Here is a 19,474-nt window from a genome sequence, read left to right as displayed (position 1 = left end):
TAAATACACACACACACACACACACACACACACACAGACAGACACAGATGGTGATCTGGCACCCCTATAGCTTTGTACACTATAGCACATTTAACCTACTAAACTATACCATGAATTACGAATAAAATCAATAAAAAGGAAATAAACCACTATCATCAATCTTGGTGTTTTTCATACCTGAACATAATATAAATTTATTTTTTTGATTAGTGAGATGAACTTGATTTTTAATTATAATCACCAACACTTAAGAGCTAAGGATATTTAATCCTTATAATGTCCCTAGAAGTTAGGTATTATTTTCTTCATTCAGGTTCTTGTCCAATCATGGCCAGTTAAAAGGGGTGGCAGCAATATTTGTACTTACTAGCAAGTATTTAATATCTACAAAAGCCTTTACAACTCTCTGCAACTACAGAGAGAGAGAGAAAAAGTGATGACTAATTGGCTTATTTCTTCTAGTGAAGAAAATGACTGGAAGTGGAGAAGGTCAGTCAAGGAACATGAATCCTTCTATACCTTAGGTCTTAGAAGAAGGAACTTTAACAAACCATCATTTGTTGAACATACTCTGCTTGGGAGATTATTCAGTAATTACATGATAGGGTAGAACCTAGGAGCTACCCTTATGGAGTTTTGCACCTAGCAGCAGAGAGAAACTCTTCCACATGCAACAAGGAGAAAACTATAAGTATTAAATTGTGTAGTATAGATTTGATCTGTTATATAAGCAATCAAGAAGAGATCCTGGTGTTGTGTACCAGTTTCTTGCAATTCTTTTTAATGTAATGGTAATCATTAGAGAACTCAGAGGTCTGGAAGGAGCATATGTATGTACATGTATTTGAGCTAGCACATATGTGCATGAGCTCTGGATTTATTCTGTTATATGCAAAATAAGGAGGTGGGATGAGGTTAGCCCAAAATATCCTTTTCAAATCTGCTACTATTCCTGAAACTTTGCTCTTAAGAAATCCATTTCTTTGAGCATAGAAGAGTATTTGAACTCTTGATGTCTTTCTAAATGGGGCATACTCTCTCCTCTTCCTTTGTTTCTCTACCATGTGCTATATTCTGTCTTCCACACTGCTGACTCTATCTCCTGAGGGTGTGTGAGAGGTGCACAGAAAATATTTGTTAAATGAACAGTGAATGGGGACTTTGTCAATTGATTCCTAGTATGGGGGAGGAGGGAAGAGGTTCTAGCACATCCGAAAGAAAAGAGGCAGATGGGATACAGAGAGAGAGAGATGAGAGAGGGAACTAACCCGTACAGAGTACCCATGATTTTTTAAGAACTGTGCTAGGACATTTACACATTTTTGACAAATAAATTGTCAAAACAATCCTATGAAGTAGATATTAATCCCTTCTTTATAGATTAAAGAAAGAGGCTGAGAGAGGTTTAGTAACAGCTCAAGGTGATACAGCTAGTAATCGCTGGAGCCAGGATTTAAATGAGGGTACAGACAAATCAAAATGCCATATTCTTTAAATTATACCAGGCTGCTATACCAGGGAGAGGGACTTGAGGACAAGCAAGGACTTCAGGGATGCAGGGAAAGCACTGTAAGAGGAGAGATGTTCACATATTTTATTATTATGCAACATCGATATTGAAATGCAATTTCTCATCAATGTTCATAATTAATGCTTGACCACAGGAGAATTAAACAGGCTGTGAAGAGCATAGCTCCATTCCACATTTCCATGTAGCTTTTATAGACCTGTGCTCAGAAGGAATAATTCCTAACTCTTGATACCAGCCCACATGAGCACGGTGGTCCCCTTAGTCTGAAGAGGTTGTTCTTTTACCCTTCAGGTTTGGTAGTCACTCAGTAAAAATCACTAAAACTGCATGTGAACAGTGTCACTAGTTTCTCTCAAATCAGCTGCTTGTTCTTTTGTTCTTAAATTACATAGATATAATTGCAGTGAATTACTGCAAATTTCAACCTTCTGTCAACCACACTAAACTGTAAGCTCCTCAGGGGCAGGGATTAGGCCTTTTTCTTTTTGATTTTATCAAATACATCACCACAGTCACCTACTAAGTATTCAGTAAATGCTTAGTTGAATAAACAAATAAGAGGTCAATCAATCAAACCAAGGACTGGATGGATGGATGCATAGCGCTGTGCCCTGTACAATTCTCCTGAAACAGTCTGATTTTCCATGTAATAAGCAGAGGCTTTACCAAATGCAATCCATCAGTCAATAAAAGTTGCTGACTGACATCTTAAAAGCATATTTTAGTGGAACAAACATTTGCCAGGACGGAAAATCAGCAGAGAGATTAAATAAAGGATAAAGATCACTGGCTGCTTTTCTGGCAATAGAGGGGCATGTGGCCTGTGGCGTAAGATACGGATGTGCTCTTTCTTTAACCTCTCTTATAATTGGCCAGGAGAAGGAAGTAAACAGAAATCCTAATGGAATTTGAGGGTCTCTGAGGGACTGCAATATATGCAGAGAAAAATACCAGATTTGGTTTGGATGTATAAAGATGGATGTCTCACGATGAGTAATCTAATGAAGGCTGACAAATGATACCCAAAGCGATCCTCTTTATTTCTGGCTCTTGTTGGCCATGCCTCCTCCCAGGTCACAGCCAGGCAAGGTAAAAATATAATGAAAATCATTCTTTATAAGCAGTTTGGTCCAAAGTAAAATGTAATGTCCAGCAAATATTCATCAGATGAGACTGAGGCTATTTCTATTCAAGTGATGGATGAGTAACCAGAAAACAAAAGACCATGACTTTTGTCTAGACTCATTTTCATGAATGATAAAGACAAGACGGCGAAGGACTTTTATCAGTCAGACTAAAAGGCATGGTTGGGATATCTGTGACAATTCTGTTGAGGCAGGATGGTCTAGTGGTGAGAGTGGGGCTGGGAGACAGGCATCTAGGCTATGGCCAGGACACCTCCCCTTCCCAGACACGTGACCCTGGGAAAGCCACTCACCCCCTGTGACGTCTGCAGATGGGATGAATGATTCTTACTCAGCCACCTTACAAAGTTGCTATTGGGATTAAATGGAATAACATCCATGAGATGCCTTTGTAAATTATAATGTACAACACAAACATAAGCCTAGTAGCTTCAGGGTGAACAGCAAAAAAGGAGAAGAATAAAAGAGAAAAAGAAGGAAATGAATGGAGAATAAAGAGTTAAAAAGAAAAGGAGAACAAGGAGGAAGTTTATGGAGAGAAGGGAGGGGCGAGGGCAAAAGGATAGAAAATAAGAGGGGCCGAGGAAGGAGTTGGTAGAGAAGGAGAAGGGTAGGAAGCAGCAGCGGCCATGAAGGATCTCCATGCTCTGGGACGTAGGCAGACAAACAAGCACACAAACACACCAAACAGAAAACAGAAGGAAGAGCAGAATTGATGAGAAATGGGATTTAGAAAATCACATCTATGCAGAGACGATAAGCTGCTGGAAGACTCCATCAGATGGCTTCTCCAGAGGAGACGGCAAATCAACCATGAGTCAGCCTCCTTATTATGCATTTCTAAATGGCAAGCACTACCAAATTCATGCTGTTCTCATCTGTGCTCCACTCAGTAATACACTCAGACAGATTTGTAATTGCTTGTGCAACCAGTGACGATGACACTTTCTCTGGCTAGTTAACACCTACTCATCATTAAGATGAGAGCCTTCCCTGACCTCCCTGACCTCCCTGACAAGGTCAGATCCTCTATTATAGGCACTCATGGCATCACAGGCCTCTTTTCACAGATCTTGGCACCGTCACAGATTTATGTTTGTTTGTGTGATTATTCTATTAATATTTCCTTCTCCCCACCAGACTGAGGGCAGAGTCAGTGTCTGCTTTGCTTATCCTTATATTCCCACTTGAATTTATTCATTGGCAGCATCAAAAACAGACTCAAGTCAGCTATGGCAGCCTTAATATTAGAAAGATACTGTAAAAAGGGCAGTACTCAAAGACAGGTAATGGTGCAAATGTGGAGAGGAGCTTGGTGCTAATAGGGCTATAATTAGAAAGTCTGTGATTGATAAATCTTTCTGACACTGTGAGCAACTAAATCCTGTCATGGACTAATGGTGGTTGTATTCATTTTTACTAGCCTAATGAGCTTATGACTGGGTGCTTTTTTATTCCTCCTTGGTTCATTCAGCATATTAACTATTTCTTTAATGTCATGTCAATCAATGTCATGGGTGATCATATTATTAGTAGCATTAATAACTATGAGTATTGATTAAGAAGAATAATTTTCTAGTTGAATATTCTGTAGCACATCATTTTGGGTATGTTAATTATATAATAATGAGGAAGATTATTCGCAATTTACTTTGAGGCCATTATTAAACCAATTTATTAAAAAAATAGCAAGATTTCCAAGGAAGATATGCAAGGTAATGATAAGCAATCATGTTGGGATTCAATTATGCACAGAAAATAAGGACTATTTAAAAAATAAAGAATCCTAAACCAAATTCCCTGGTGGTTTCTGTGGCAGCCCTCCAAGGTAAATTCTACCGGCACTGAGCAGCCCTCAGCGTTCAAGGCCACTGAACAAGACAGCGCAGTAGCTCTCATAACCAGACTCCTGACCTGCCACTTCCGGGTTTCTTCCTAGTCCTGTTGGACAAAATAGAAACCAACAGTGTGGAGATATTATTCCTCCACTTCATCTAATTCAGTGCATTTCAAGGTGAGTGGAGTCACATTAGGAGTTCATTCCCCTTTTATTAACAGTCTTGTTTGAAACCGGATTTTTGACAATGACTATAGTAACAAAAAACTCCAAAACCTCAGAAATCATGCTAACCTCCACTTTGCATTCAATGTCATACTTTAGGCCTCCAAATTGGCCAGCTTATAACAAAAGACACGCAAGTCTAGGGAGGCAGGAGAGGGTAGTGATTTAGAAATATCGGCTCAAATTCCAGTTTTATCACTTACTAGTTGTGTGATATTGGATACCACCCTTAACTTCTCTAAGCCTTAGTTGCCTAAGCCATAAAGTGGGATAATGTGCTTGTAATTGTTATCAGAGCCAAATACTATCCACATAAAGCACTTATAATATATATCAGTTATCATTAAATTAAAATAATATATGTAATATTTATTGCTATATTTTTAGCTTTTGAATACAGAAAAAATATACCCTTTGGACTTTAGAATCTATGTTTCTGAACTGCCTGCTTTATGATGGAGTACTCTGTATTCTTTATTTTATGCCTTTCTTATTTTCTTCATTTTAAGGAAGGTTTTCTTTTATGAAATCATGATGATAGTAGTTAATATTTATAAAAGTCTTTATCTGGAAAAACATAGTCTAGATTCTTTATATCCTCTCCATAAATATTTTTTGCTATTTTACTAATCTTTGAAATTCCAAATTTGGAAACTTCTGTTTGTTCTGTACAATAAATGAATGATTTGTTTCTTTATTTATTTTTACACAGGTGTTATTTTAACAGCAGATGGCGACAGAAATCGAGGCCCCATGAGAGAATTAGGACCATGTACTGATAGCCCTTAAATATTGCCTAGCTCTTTACAGCCTCAGCATTTTTTCAACCCTGATAAATTTTTGAGAATCCTTAAAGTTTGCTGTGATGACACCTTTTATATTTTCAGCTCTATACATGTAAGGGAGAATGATTACAAGGCCTAGGAAAGGATGTCTTATGGAGTAAGGAAATGGAAAAAAGAAGCTATGGCCAATAGAAGTGGGGCTAAGGAAAATGATCTGACAGCTCAACTAGGAGCAGAGCTGGAAATTCCAGGGGCATGAGGAGAAATGAAAAGGAAGCACACAATGTTGACCCGGGAAAACAGAGATGGGCTGGGGTTATCTGCTGCTCTGATTGATTCCTAATGAATCCCCTGATATTTAAGCTCTGAAGTTCTGTCTCCCCCATTCAGGGATAGAAGGAGGGTCTGTAAAGTCCCTGAGTCCTTCCTATCAACTAGGATCATTTAGCAGGTGACCAGGCAGCAAGAGTAAGGCTGGGACTCTCACCCAGAGCTTTCTCAACCAATAGGCAGGTCCATCTGTATTGGACTATCCATCACAAACAGAAGTTTTTTTTTGATGGGGGGAATTTGATTTCTTCTGAATATTTCTAAAAATCAGTTAGCTGCTCATCTCCTCAATTTTCTTATATTCTCCATAAATAAACCCTTCAGCTGGCAGGACAGCAAAATAAAGAGGAGAATGACAACTATATATATTATTTTAATACACTCTAAAGATAGACAAAAATTCCTTGCACTTAACCCAACTTGCCTCTCTGTTTTGGTAGAATCATTTAAATTTCTGTGGTTAGTAAAGGCTCAGATTTCTGGCCAGTGACCTCAGCAATTAACAACCTGAATAAGGCCTCTCTTCAAGTCCGAAAAAATAATTTAGTGTATTGACCAGCACACCAGGCTCCCTCAGACACCGCTTAGCACTGATTTTTTGGGTCAAGGTGCAGATATGTGTTGAAGGAAATTGAGCACTCATGCTGATTATGAATCCTGAGGGATAGATAGGTCTGAATGTGTGGTTAGAGATAACTCAAACCAATTGCCCCCAAAAGCCAGCTACCTAGAGCCCAGTGGTTCCTTAAATATTTCGGCTTCATATCTAGTAATATTCCTAGAATTCCATAAGCCAAACCTTTATCTCCAAAACGTTAGAGTTGAAAGGCACCTGAGACATTATTTATTTAACTCAACCTGATCACTTTGTATATGAAGTAACAGACACCTGCTCAAAACCACACAGTAAGAAGTAGCAGATCTTGGTTATAGGTCCTGATTCAGTGAAGACCTCCTATTCTCAGGTCACTTTCTACAGTGACCATATATTTTGAAACCAAATATCTGGGCACTTAGACTAAGAAGACTAAGTCTTTTAAGTTAGCATTGTCCTAGGAAATATGAAGCGTGTCAGCTGTAAATAAGTGTCTCCTATCTAAGCAAAATAAATCAGGTAGAGAACTAGAGAGGGGATAATTCCATTAGAGGTCTTGTTCCCAGAGGGTTCCCGGCAAAGAATACTTGGTCAGGCCCAACATGCAACCACCAAATGATGCCATTGTAACATGAGTCTAGAGTGGTCGTAGAGTGTGAAGAGGGTGTCTTTTGTGCCAAACAGAGGTACATGGAGTAGCCATGGAGTTAGGCCTGTCCTGGTAACAAAACATGACAGTGATATTATCACAGACCAGTTAACTTGAAAGGATGGTTCCCTTAGATGTATCTATTTATAGGCAAGACCATGTTTTAGTTTTCTCATAGACTTCTGGATTTGGGAGACATTTTTGGTTGGGGTCAATTAGACCAACCATTTATTCCATAAAGAATTCCTTTTGTAGTACCCCTGAAGAAGGCCGTCCAGTTTCCTATTAAGCACTACTTACAAAGGGTGGTCAACACCTTCCAGGACAGTTGTTCTATGATGTAAAAACACTAGTTACTAGAAAATTCTACCTCTAAGTATGCCACTAAAATGACCTTGTAAGGTAGCATAAAATAAAGTGCTCTCTCCTGGATGAAGGAAAGCTTTTTGAGTAGCTGAAGACACATCTCAGTGTTAGCAGTGTTAGCAAAGTACATCTAGGTTTTTGCACGTGATTTCCTTTTCTTTCCTTTTGTTTTTAACCTCTGCCTTGCTCCAAACACATTCCTCAAAGTTCGATTTGTGTCATCTCCCCTGAGAATCTACCTGCCTTCCCAGAGGCAATCCCTTTTAACCATATCAGTATTATGGTTACCTTCATATTGCTAAAAGATATGCTTATACTGAGTATTTTTTTAAAGTTTACTTTGTTCCCAGAATTACCTATTTCCTTGAGGATAGTTTTTCTCTGTGTATGTCTGTATTAACCTTGACTCTGCCATTTTTCAGGTTTTTAAAAAAAAAGTTTGATAACTTGTAGCTGTCTGTTTATATTTAAGAACAAAGTAGAAAGGCTGGCAGTAGGTATTGTGCACAAGGGCAAGGCTTTTTAACTGGAAGGCTTCCAGTTAGGTGAGCAAACCAGAAACTGTCTCCCCAACTAGCACACTGTGAAGGGCTTTTCTGTGGGGGCCAACTCTCAAACTAGCTTGTCTAGGTTCCACAGGAGAGTGATTGCATTTCTTAAGAGAAGAACCTTCTCTGTTTGACTGCTGGTAATTACTTGCCTGGAAGCTGTTCTGGATGCAGGGGTGTGTATGCTAAACGGGGGCATCTTCATTCCTATCCTCACACTCTGCTCTCAGTCCTAACCATTGCCACTACCCTGAATTCCCTGAGACTTTTCTGCGTTCTGCAGGGCAGATCTGCTCTCTGCTGAAGGCCCCTGCACACAGTGCTATTGCACTGTGGTAGAGACTTTAACGGGTGCCATTCCTGGAACCGTAACTCCAGGAGATACCATTCACACAGAATACAATGTGAAAGGGGCCTTCTGGAGTGTAACAGCACAAGGCTCTGCCTTCATTGGTGATCTAAGTCTGGGATTACTTTGTTCTGCTTCATCAATCAATACTCTTCTGTCAGCTTTCTGTTGTCCAGAAATGTGATGAAACCTTTTGACCTTTGATACTCCCTTCTATTTCCCTTATCATTATGGGACTGTCCTTTGTTATTATTATTGTTCCATTAGCTTCCTTTTAATAGGGTCTCAGGAGGAAGAGGAGATTAAGGTATGGGCTGTATCTGTCAATCTGAACCTGAAACAAGGAGCTCGCACTGTTAATGGGGATGTTATTGTGTCTCATCTTGTCTGGCATAGTTATAGATGATTCAAATATCAATTTAAAAACAGCAGTGAATCTATGGTAGAGGGCTCAATTAGATAGTTTTGGTGTCTCCATGGATCAAATTAACTGGAAATCTGAAATATCTTCACTTATTTTATGTCAAGTAAATAGCAACTTAGATGAAAATTATATAAACATATGGCCTTTTAAACTACATTCATTTAAAAAATATCTTATGTAGCTGCTCTTCACAGAAGCATTAGAAATAAGAGTATTGAAATAATGGAATTTCCAATTTCAGTTAATTGCCCACACTCAGCAGTATAACACCTTAATGAGAAGCCTGCTAACAACTCATTGGCCTGTGTACTATGAGGAATAACTTTCCCACTATGTGTTTAGTAACAGTGATTATATGCTACATTATTTCTCAATCTGACAGCCAGCTGGGCACAGATAGCATGACCTTTAGTGTTTTGGACCTTGTAGAGAATTACTGAGACTACCCTTTTTAAATAGTCCAGCAGTGTAAAGTTGTTTCTACCTCAAATATTTTATTTTGCATCCAGAAATGTCTTATGTAAATACATACATATACACATATATATATTTTTAAGAGCAAGTGTTCAAGGTAGGTCTTCAAACTAATCTAGGCTATAAAAATAAAGGTTTTTTTTTTTTTTTTCAGAACATTTGGACTAAGTATATATTTAACTAGTACTTATTGAGGGTCTAATATGTACCTGCTACTTTTTTAAAAAAATTGATGAGTTCTATACTATTTTTCCCTTTGGCTGTTGAGGAAATCCATGCTCAGAGAGGTGACAGGTCTTGTTTAAGATCAATGACAACAGATGGCAGAGGCCAGGATTCAAACCTAACTCTTTGATTCCAGAGTTAGTTTTCTTCCACTCTTGCATGGAACAGAATGTTCTTTTATGCTTCATCATTTGCTAGACATATGGCAAACTATATTAGTTGGAACAATGGAGCACTATGAAGCTGATCACAAAGTTTGTTGTTTTTCAGAAAAGGAGTCACTCTTGCGTTTGGAAGTCAGGATAAGGTCTTTACATTTTTTTGGCTTTACCTTATCAGATAATTAGAATTGGTGATTATATCTATCACAGAGTTCATTTAACTCAAGTGGAAAACAGTGGAAAATTAAACAAAATGCTCATTAGCGAACTACTAATAAGCTTTTGTTAATAAGAAGAAAGAAAAAGTTTGGAAATAGCCTTAGAAGGAAATGCCATTATTTATCATAGCTGGAGGAAGTCTTCTTTGTGTTAGTGACTAAAATGTGAAATGGTAGCTACCCTGTGTCCTACTGAGAGAGGTCTTCATAAGGAACAACAAATTAAGGTAGAGAGAAGTGGTGAGATTAGTTCCACATCCTCATCTCTACTGCAAACAATACTTCAGCCACAAAGCATGCACATAGCCTCCAGAACCATCCAAAACAGGTTATTGGTTCTATTTAATAATTTCTAAGGTTAGAGTCGATTCTAGTTCTTTATCATTTTTTACTAGAAAACTCTTCACTATGTCTAACTTAGCCTGAATGTAGTTCATGAAGGGTATGACCAGTGATGTCCAGCTCAATAAAGTCTTTTGATACCATATAAAGGACAGGGCTATATAGTGCAGTCAGACTTGATTTCAAATTCAGGCTGTGCTACTTTCTATGTAAGTGCCCTTGGGAAAATTACTTAACCTCTCTGAGAATCAAGGTTTAGGAAAAAAGATACCTATCTCCTAGAATTATTTTAGAAATAAATTCAGATAAGATAGGTAGGTATTATCTATCTTTCTATCTATCTATCTAAAGGAATAACTAGCTAGCTAGATAGATAGATACAGGCTGTCACCTAATAAGCACTCAATAAACATTAGTTTCTTTTTTCTTCCCTTGAAGGAATACCTATGCATTTGTAGCATTGGGCAAATATTCATATACGCTTCAGTTCTCAGCTCTAGAGTTATATCTTTTCTGAAACCAGCCTGACCTGTTTCCCCCTCCCCTTTGGATGCCCATTCTCAGCCAGGTACTGCTCCTGGATCCTCCAGTAATCCCTTATACATATTTCTTATACAGTGTAATGCTTAAACTGTGTTGCAAGTATGTGTTTGTATTTCTGTCACACTAGACGATGAGCCCTCTGAAGGGAAAAAAGCGATCTTATTTGACTTGTTAAATACAGTACCTAGCACAGTGCTTGGCACATAACATGAGCTTCACAGATATTTGCTGATTCAAGAAAAAAAAAAAGAGTTTGTGTATATGTCTGCCTGTGAGAGAGACAGAGAAAGAGAGAAGAGAAAAGAAACAGAGAGAGAGAAAAAGAGGTAGGGAGGGAAAGAGAGAAAGAAAGAAAGGAAAGAAGGGAAGGAGGGAGGAAGGGAGGAGGACTTTCCTTATGTTCAAAGGCTGTATAGTTTATGCTAAGAAGAGGGTGTATATCTTACCCTTCCAGGGAGATGGCCCGTTGGAGAGTCACTGAAGGCTGACGGGTTGCAGTGCTATGTTGGGAATGACTGCAAGAAAAGACAGAGGAAACAAACACAGATCATTTATTTAAAATGTTTTTGAATATTTTAATCAGTCCTATTGTCGAGAAAATAACTTATCTTGAAAGAAACACAGCAGAGATTAAATCTTTGGTAATAAGAGGAATCATCAACCAACCAACCATCAACCATCTCACTCTACTAGAAAAGGGGTTAATATTTCCTTATAATTTGATTTCAATGTGTATTATTCAAAAGCAAGCATTAAGTGATAGGTAGACATGAAAAGAAACAAACATATTTGGAAAAGGCAATTCTTTCCCCCTGGAATGAGATAACATAGAGCATAAAAACATAAATTTCTTTATGATGCATATATATTTTAAGCTGCAGAATTTTTTCCTAACAAAATGTTATATAGGGCCTAATCTACAAATCAGAGTAGTATTTAATTAGTACAAATTTATTTATTAGTTCAAATTTGCAATACTTATAAAATTAATCAATAACAATTCAGCTGTTTGATGAACACAAAAACTTGAAAAATGGGACTTCCAGTTGCATATCAATCTTACAATTTAATACAATTCCATACTTTTTTTGGTTGCAAGAAAGCAAGATTTTGTAAATAAGTACAAGAAAAGATGGATTTTGTAGATGAGTAGTTGGAATAAAAATTATAATGTCTAACATTTATTGAGCACTTATATTGGCCAAGACACTTTTCTAAGTGTTTTATATGTTTGTCTTTTATTTCTCACAACTCTATGGGGTACATCCCATTAACAGATGAGGAAATTGAGGTACAGAGAGATTTAGAAACTTGCTCAAAGTCACATGGTAAATATCTGTGCTTAAAATGGCATCTAGACTGTTTGATTCTAGAGCCATTATTCTTAACCATCATGTTATAACAATTTTTCAGATTTGTTAGAATTTGCCTTGTGGTCTCAGAATATTTTTCAATTAGAAAGAGATGGCAGGAAAATCTTTCATCTGAGAGAGGCACAATACTAATTCAACAGCAAAAGTGTACTTGAATGTGTATTTTTAGGTTGCAGTATGAGTTAAATATTTTAGTTGAAATATTAGTTACATATACATGTAGTACATATGAATGTATGTATACATACAGATACGTATAAAGAGAAAGCTGAGTAAAATGTTTGCAGAACATGAGGCACCTTTGCAAAGCTCTAGGATTTCTCAGCACATACTTTGAAAACACTGACATTGCCACAGAGAGTCAAGCTGTATACTGCGGAGACTTTCCTTCAGAGCTTTGGTCATTATGGGTGAGAGGGGTGTTTCCCTGTGAGTAGCATTTGGTTTTGACATGGAGGACATTTGACTAAGGGTGAGAGAACAGAATTTTGAGACCATAGCTGAAGCGTAAAGAATGATACTGTTTTCAAGTTAAGGATTATGTCCTTTGTTTCGTGGTATCCCTCACAGTGCCAAGCACCACAAATATTCAATGAATATATTTTGATTGACCAGTTGAAAAATACCACAGCATCCGGGACTTGGACCATGTAGCCAGACTGCCTGAGTTCAGTTCCTGGCTCCACCGTGTATATCAATGGGGCCTTAGGCAAGTTACTTAAACCTCTCTGCATGTTGGTTTCCCATCTGTAATATCAGTAATTATACTTTCTTCATAAGGTGGTTAAAAGGATTCAATTAATACAGTGTTTAGAACAATGGCAAATGCTATGTAAGTATTTGTTATATAAATAAACTTACATGATTTAGCAGAGTGTGTACTTTGAGATGTTTAGTACTAAATAAGAATAATTATTTAGGTTACTTCAGTTAGCTATATAGTCAATGCCACAAGGTGTGTATTTCTGCATATAACTTTGGTGATAAATATAAAATTAAAATATATTTCCATTATAAAAACCTTATAAAACTGTGGGAAAAAGAGAAAGTAAAAAAATTTAGCCATAATTCCATTACCTTCTCTCAGATTTTATGGAGCTATCTAATTTAATTCTCATAGCAGTCCTAGGTGAATATGAATAGCCCCATTGTATATGTATGAAAAAAAATCGTTTACAACTTAAATAGCTTGTCAAAAATCAACAACTTGCAAATGTGGAGCCAGAATTCAAACTAAAACCTGTCTTATTGCTAAGCATGTGCACTTTCCACTCTACTCTGCTGACTCTATATGTTCACATGTGTTTCACATAGTTTTACATATGTGCCAAGCATCTATAATTTCATTTCCTGTGTCTTTCTTAACATTAGAATGTAAGCATTTCTGATAGACTCTTCATAATTATTATTTTGGTGTTATATAATGTTACTTCCTATGAAGATATAATTTATTTAACCATCCTTTGACAGTTGAATATTTTGGGTTATTTATATTGTTTTAATATTATAAACAGTGCTGCAATAAACATGTTATGCTAATATTAATTGCTTTTTTTCTTATTCTACAATTTCCTTTAGATGTATTCCCCAAAATGGAAACATTAGATTATTGATTTATGTTATTAATATTACTTTTTGAAAGCTTTGTATCATTTTATTGCCTCTAAAAATGTATATCTCTACAGTTTCATCACAGTCTTACTAGCACTGACATTTTTTTAAAACCCTAATAATTTAATAGATGCAAAATGATACTTCAGATTTGTAATGAGCATTTCTTTGTTTATTAGTGAGAATGACCATTTTTTCAATATACTTATTTGCTAATTGTATTTCTTTTGTGCAAGCTGTCTAATTCATTCCTTTACCATTTATCTTCCACTGGTGTAGAAAGTACCAACAGTTCTTAGGTGAAGATCAATGATACTAACCAAGATTAATGAGTAGCTGATAGCTTCCTCACCATTAGCCCAGCCCACATAATTAAAACAAAGAAATATTCAGTAATCTCACTTTATTTATCACTGCCTAATAACTAATTATTTTATTATTATACCCTAAATTATCCCAATAATGTCCCTTTTAAACTTTTAGTGACACTTAAATGCAAATGATACCATGATGTGTTCAGAGACTTTGACTCCTTTGATATTACACATGCAAAGTTAGCCAGTTTCTCTCAGCATGTAAATTTGGAGCAAATGGAGCCTTTTCCAAAATGTAGCCACCCTTTTACTCTACTAATAAAAATGCAGTGAACTAAGACAGATATAGTCAAGACCTACAGACACAATTGAATTTTGTTATTTCCAGATATCAATGTCTAAGCCATACTTGCAGGGGGGATACTGACAGGGGTACCTGCCAGTTAGGAGCTACCTGATGATGATTATTAATATAACTGGTATTTTAAAAAACAGCAAATATCTTCCCTTTGGGACCACGTGGGTTCTATCCTTTCCATATTATTGGCTACATAGACAGTGTGTTATAGTGTTATTATGACTAAGAAATTACAGGTAAGCACCGCCTGGCTCTTTCACCTCCTCAGGCAGAGAGGCTAACCAGATGGAATTCTGAGAACTGCAGTAGAAAGAACCAAGGGAGAAAAGCACAGCTAAAACTTAAAGCTTTAAACAATGGAGAGCTAAGTGTTTGGAATGTTCTTCATCTTCAAAAACTCTACCCGCAAATGGCTACCATCTTCCTTATACCTATTATTTTTCTAGACACATCAAACACCTCTCCTGTGAGGCATCCCATGTTAGGCCTCCCATGTCTCCAGCACAGCTGACACTGCTCTGTGCTGCCATCTCATTTTCCCACATAACTATAACAGCACCCAGGACTGAGAATCACCAAGATTTATTTCCAGGCCTGCTTCTCCTACTAAGTTTCTGTGTGCTTTCAAAGCAAGGTGTTGGCCTTATTCATGTATACGTTTCAGCCCAGAGTTGGCACACAAAAGACACCTCATCAATGTATTTTAAATAATGAATACCATGGATTGAGTTCCATCTATCTATAAGGCTCCATGTCTTCTCTCTTTTAAACTTTGTGACATTGAGAATTAGGTATTATGACTATTTCTAAAGGCAATTAAATTAAGCCTTAGAATTCCTAGCTAGCAGGTGGCAAGAGTAGAAGTCAGGTTTGCCAGATCCAAAGTGCTTGCTCCTATGAGAGAACTTGTGTTGTCATACAGAAGGTGAAACCAAGCTCTGGGACTAGTCCAGAGAGAGGACCTGACACATTCTGTTAGAAAATGCTGAACTCCTGAGTAACATTGATAGGTTTTTTGTTTGTTTGTTTATTTGGCATAAAATACCACCCATTATTATCACCATGTATGTCCAACTTCCATGTCAGTTCCTTCTGCTGATCATTTATATGAAGATCATAATAGAGTTCCTTAATAAAGGAACTTCTCTGTCCTAACCACACCACCTCATTAGTGAGCCCTGGATGTTTATGAGGATTTAAGTGACAATGACTAGTGAGTGAGTAGGATGAGCATGAGGAAGGCTCAGCATCATGCCACAGCACTGATACTGGGCAAGAAGTCCCTGTCACATGGCAGAAAACCTGTGGCACCAATTTTGTATTTAGGTAGCTTGGCTGAGGTGCTAAACCAGGTGAATGTGGAAATAAATCTTACCAAGCCTTTTTAAGACCCACAGAGAGGTAACAGCCCCACTGCCTGTCTAAATCATGCTGTCATTGAATAAAATTGAGCCAGAGCACAAGTCTCCTTTCCAAGAATTCTCTTATTTTCCAAGTGAAAGACTCCAAGCTGTTGCCTAAGGAAATGACATTTGAATGGTGCTGAAAGATGCATTTCTATTTCTGTGCTAAATTAAAAGTTTTTGAGCATCTAAATTGAAATTGTTCTATTGCACATGGAACACAAAGGACCTAGCTGGTGGTAATAAATGGCTTTTTAATTTTCTCCTTCTCTGAAGAAATGAGAGGCAGGATATGTGGTCTTTCCAATATGTTATAATGTTAAAACTATTTTGTTTTAATGGAAAGCACAAAAAGTTTTCTTTGTCCTTTATTAATGAACTGATAACAATAAAGTTATTTAATGTGACTTATAAAGTCATATCCATCATTAAAATGCCTCCTGATATATGTTCAATATTGGCTGTTTCCTTACTGGTTTTTCTAAGAAAGTTGAATTTCTCCTTGTCATATATAATTCTTCATCTTTCTCTTGCATATTTGTATCTATCATTTCTTTGATCTCTCTTAATATTTTTTCTTCTCTTTCTCTGTCTACTTTCCTTCTCTCTTAATGTACTGTATACATTAAGTTGCCACTACCCTTAATAAGAAAATTATGTCTTGGATCTCCAACCACTACCTCAGATTCAACACAAACACATCATCACCTTCCCCTGTGAAGTTGGATATTTCTCCTTTTTTGTTGACTTTTAACATGAATCATCTTATATAACTGTAAGTTCTAGTTATACCCAATAAATGTTAATTGGACAATTATTATATACCAGGGATTGTGTGAAGTACTTGGGATGACTTTTCAATTTCTCAATATTATTTTACCCAATAAATACCTGACAATAAAGAGAATGGTGAAATCAAACAAACCATTTGGCTCATGTCCATAAGGATAACATTTTTCAAAAACTTACTAGGCATATTCAATTGGCAAACCATCTAAGCTATGTTGGAAAGGATGTATAAGTATTTTAAAAGGTAGAGAAAGTAAAGAAGACATTTTGGGAATCTAGAAGAGCATGACCAAGATCCCGGAGGGTCAAAAGCATGTGGTGTGCTCTGGGAATCTCAAGTGGCTTGGCCAGAGCAGAGTGGCCAGAGAGGAGGTGAGAAAGCTGAATGGGGGTGAGTAATGAGGGGCAATGAATACCTTGTCAAGAGGCCTGTACTTAAACCTGCTAGCAATTGTGGGCTCTCCAAGGTTGTTAAGGGAGGGTGTGAGGGAGTCAAGATGGCAATATGTGACATTCAGAAAGGTAAACCTGAAAATATTCTGAACAATGGGAGGAAGTAGAGGAAATCTACAGTCTAGGAGACTAATAGTAAACCATCGGGATGAAGAAAATTTACCTAATCTTGACTAATGCAGTAGGAATTAAGAAAAGAGGATACATTTAACACATTTGGAGGTAGACTATCTAGTAAAGAATAAAAGGGACGATAGGGAATTATGGAGAAGGCACTTTGATCTCCAGACCTGATTCTATTGATCTGGTTGGGTAGGTATTTTCTCCTTCTGAAAGTTAAATTCTCCTAGATAGAAGGGGCTTGTTCTTCCCAGGGTATAGGAGTAGTAGTGCTCTCTTCTAGGACTTCAAAGCAAGCCTTCAAAAGTAGATAGACTTTGGTGTTAGTATGGGGGGAGGTGAGGATGAATTGAGCGTTCTATTATTGACTAAGAGGATCACGCTGCTATCAACAGAGCCAAAAAGTACATGTTGGAAAGGAAAGGTGTGGATAGAAAAATACAATTAAGTTTGGTTTTGTACAATATTAGTTTGATGTACTTCTTACATAATGTGGGAGATATGATCTACGGTGGGACGGCTCTAGTTATTAAAAAGTCATTCCTTCTTTTGGTGTGATACCTGCGTGTCCACAGTAGCCACTAAATGACAGATATTCCTTGCATCTTCTACTCCCACAAATAAACATTCCTAACACTTTTTTGATTCTTTATTAGATGGTTTCAAGATTCTTAGTTATCTTTCCCTCTGTATGATCTTAAATTTTTCTTCTGGTTTCTATTTAAACTGAAGAGCCTAGAAATGAACTCATAGTTTCAGATGTTCTCAGACCAGGGCAGAGTGCCATGAGATGCTGACTTTCCCCCATCTGGATTCCATACTCCTGTCAGAGAAGCCCAAGATAACATGGACTTTTAAAATTTGGGTCAACCCAACCTCTTATATATTATTGACATCAAATGATTCAAAATCAAATCCTTCATGTATTTTACCATTGGAGTTTTTGAACTCAATATAGTTATTACATGTAAAATGTAACGGTATTGATTCTGATCTAGTTTTTAAGTTTTTTAAGCTAACATTCAATCATCAATTCAATTCAATAAGTTATTTATTGAACATTTAAGATATGTTAATCATTGTAGATCTTCACTCTTTCATTTAGTTTTATATCATCTTCAAATATGATTAGATTAGATGACTTGTACGTTTTTATTTAAGTCACTGATTACAATAAGGCACAAGGAGCATGCATTGTGGCAAATCATCACAGACTTTACTCCAGTTTAATAGGTAGTCCACAAGTTTACTGTTGAGCTCTCTTAATCAGCATCATTTTAACAGATTAATCAATCTTATCGGTAACAGGCTGACCAATGCCCAGAGCAAGCCCAATGCTTACGTCCCATGAATTTCCATTCCTTCCGGGTGACTTGTATGCTTATTAGGAATCAGTTGTAATTGTTCTTAAATCTGTTTATTTCCATTGTACTTGTTTTTATAATCACATAATTTAATTAAATATTATAAAAATGAAATATGAGTATGTAAAGAAGACTTTGTTTCTTTCAAGAGTATGTTTACTAATCAAGAAAGGCTCAAAAATAGTATGTAGTTAAAAACATTGCTATCAAATTAGGTATGAGAGAGACAAGATCAGAAAATAATTATAATAAAGAGAACATTTCACTTAGTTCACTTTTGATTCTCTCCCAAATGTGAAGAAATCCGAAGTGGAAAGTATGAATAATGGATTAAGGGTATGCTTTATGTAAGAAAAATGAAGTAGAACTTCAGAAAAAACGGTCCCCAGGTTTCTGTCTTACAAATCAATTTGCATGCCAAATATTTTAAAGTAATTAATGGATAGTTTAGATGTTGGAAAATAACAACATAAAAATTGTGGCCAGAGCTTGACAATGCTAGAAAAAATCTTGACCTTCACACATAAATAAATGATGAAGAACACAATGTGTTAATTGATCTCAGACAAATTAAAAGTTCTGATGACTTATAGAAAGACAATATGTAACATTGGACTAATGACTGTGATTTGTTTAAAATTGAAACTGTGGGCCAGGTGCGGTGGCTCACGCCTCTAATCCTAGTACTCTGGGAGGCTGAGGCAGCAGGATTGTTTGAGCTCAGGAGTTCGAGACCAGCCTGAACAAGAGCGAGACCTCATCTCTACTAAAAATAGAAATATTAGCTGGGCATGGTGGCATGTGCCTGTCATCCCAGCTACTTAGGAGGCTGAGGCAGGAGGATCCCTTGAGCCCAGGAGTTTGAGGTTGCAGTGAGCTATGATGATACCACTGCACTCTACCCAGGGCAACAGAGTGAGACCCTATCTCAAAAACAAAACA

General features: G+C 36.9%; 1 protein-coding gene across 12 annotated transcripts in view; it reads right to left on the bottom strand.

Annotated features, from left to right (window-relative positions):
- DLG2 (discs large MAGUK scaffold protein 2) overlaps positions 1–19,474 on the bottom strand; it is a 1,100,864-nt gene that overhangs the window by 348,279 nt on the left and 733,111 nt on the right. For all 12 annotated transcript variants that reach the window (XM_069469139.1, XM_069469143.1, XM_069469135.1 and 9 more), the window contains one exon: positions 11,194–11,262. In XM_069469139.1, coding sequence (XP_069325240.1) covers positions 11,194–11,262 — 69 coding nt within the window. The remainder of the gene's footprint in view (positions 1–11,193; positions 11,263–19,474) is intronic.

This window comes from Eulemur rufifrons, chromosome 6 (genome assembly GCF_041146395.1).
Source record: "Eulemur rufifrons isolate Redbay chromosome 6, OSU_ERuf_1, whole genome shotgun sequence".
NCBI lineage: Eukaryota > Metazoa > Chordata > Mammalia > Primates > Lemuridae > Eulemur > Eulemur rufifrons.
This window is presented reverse-complemented; position numbering and strand designations above follow the sequence as displayed.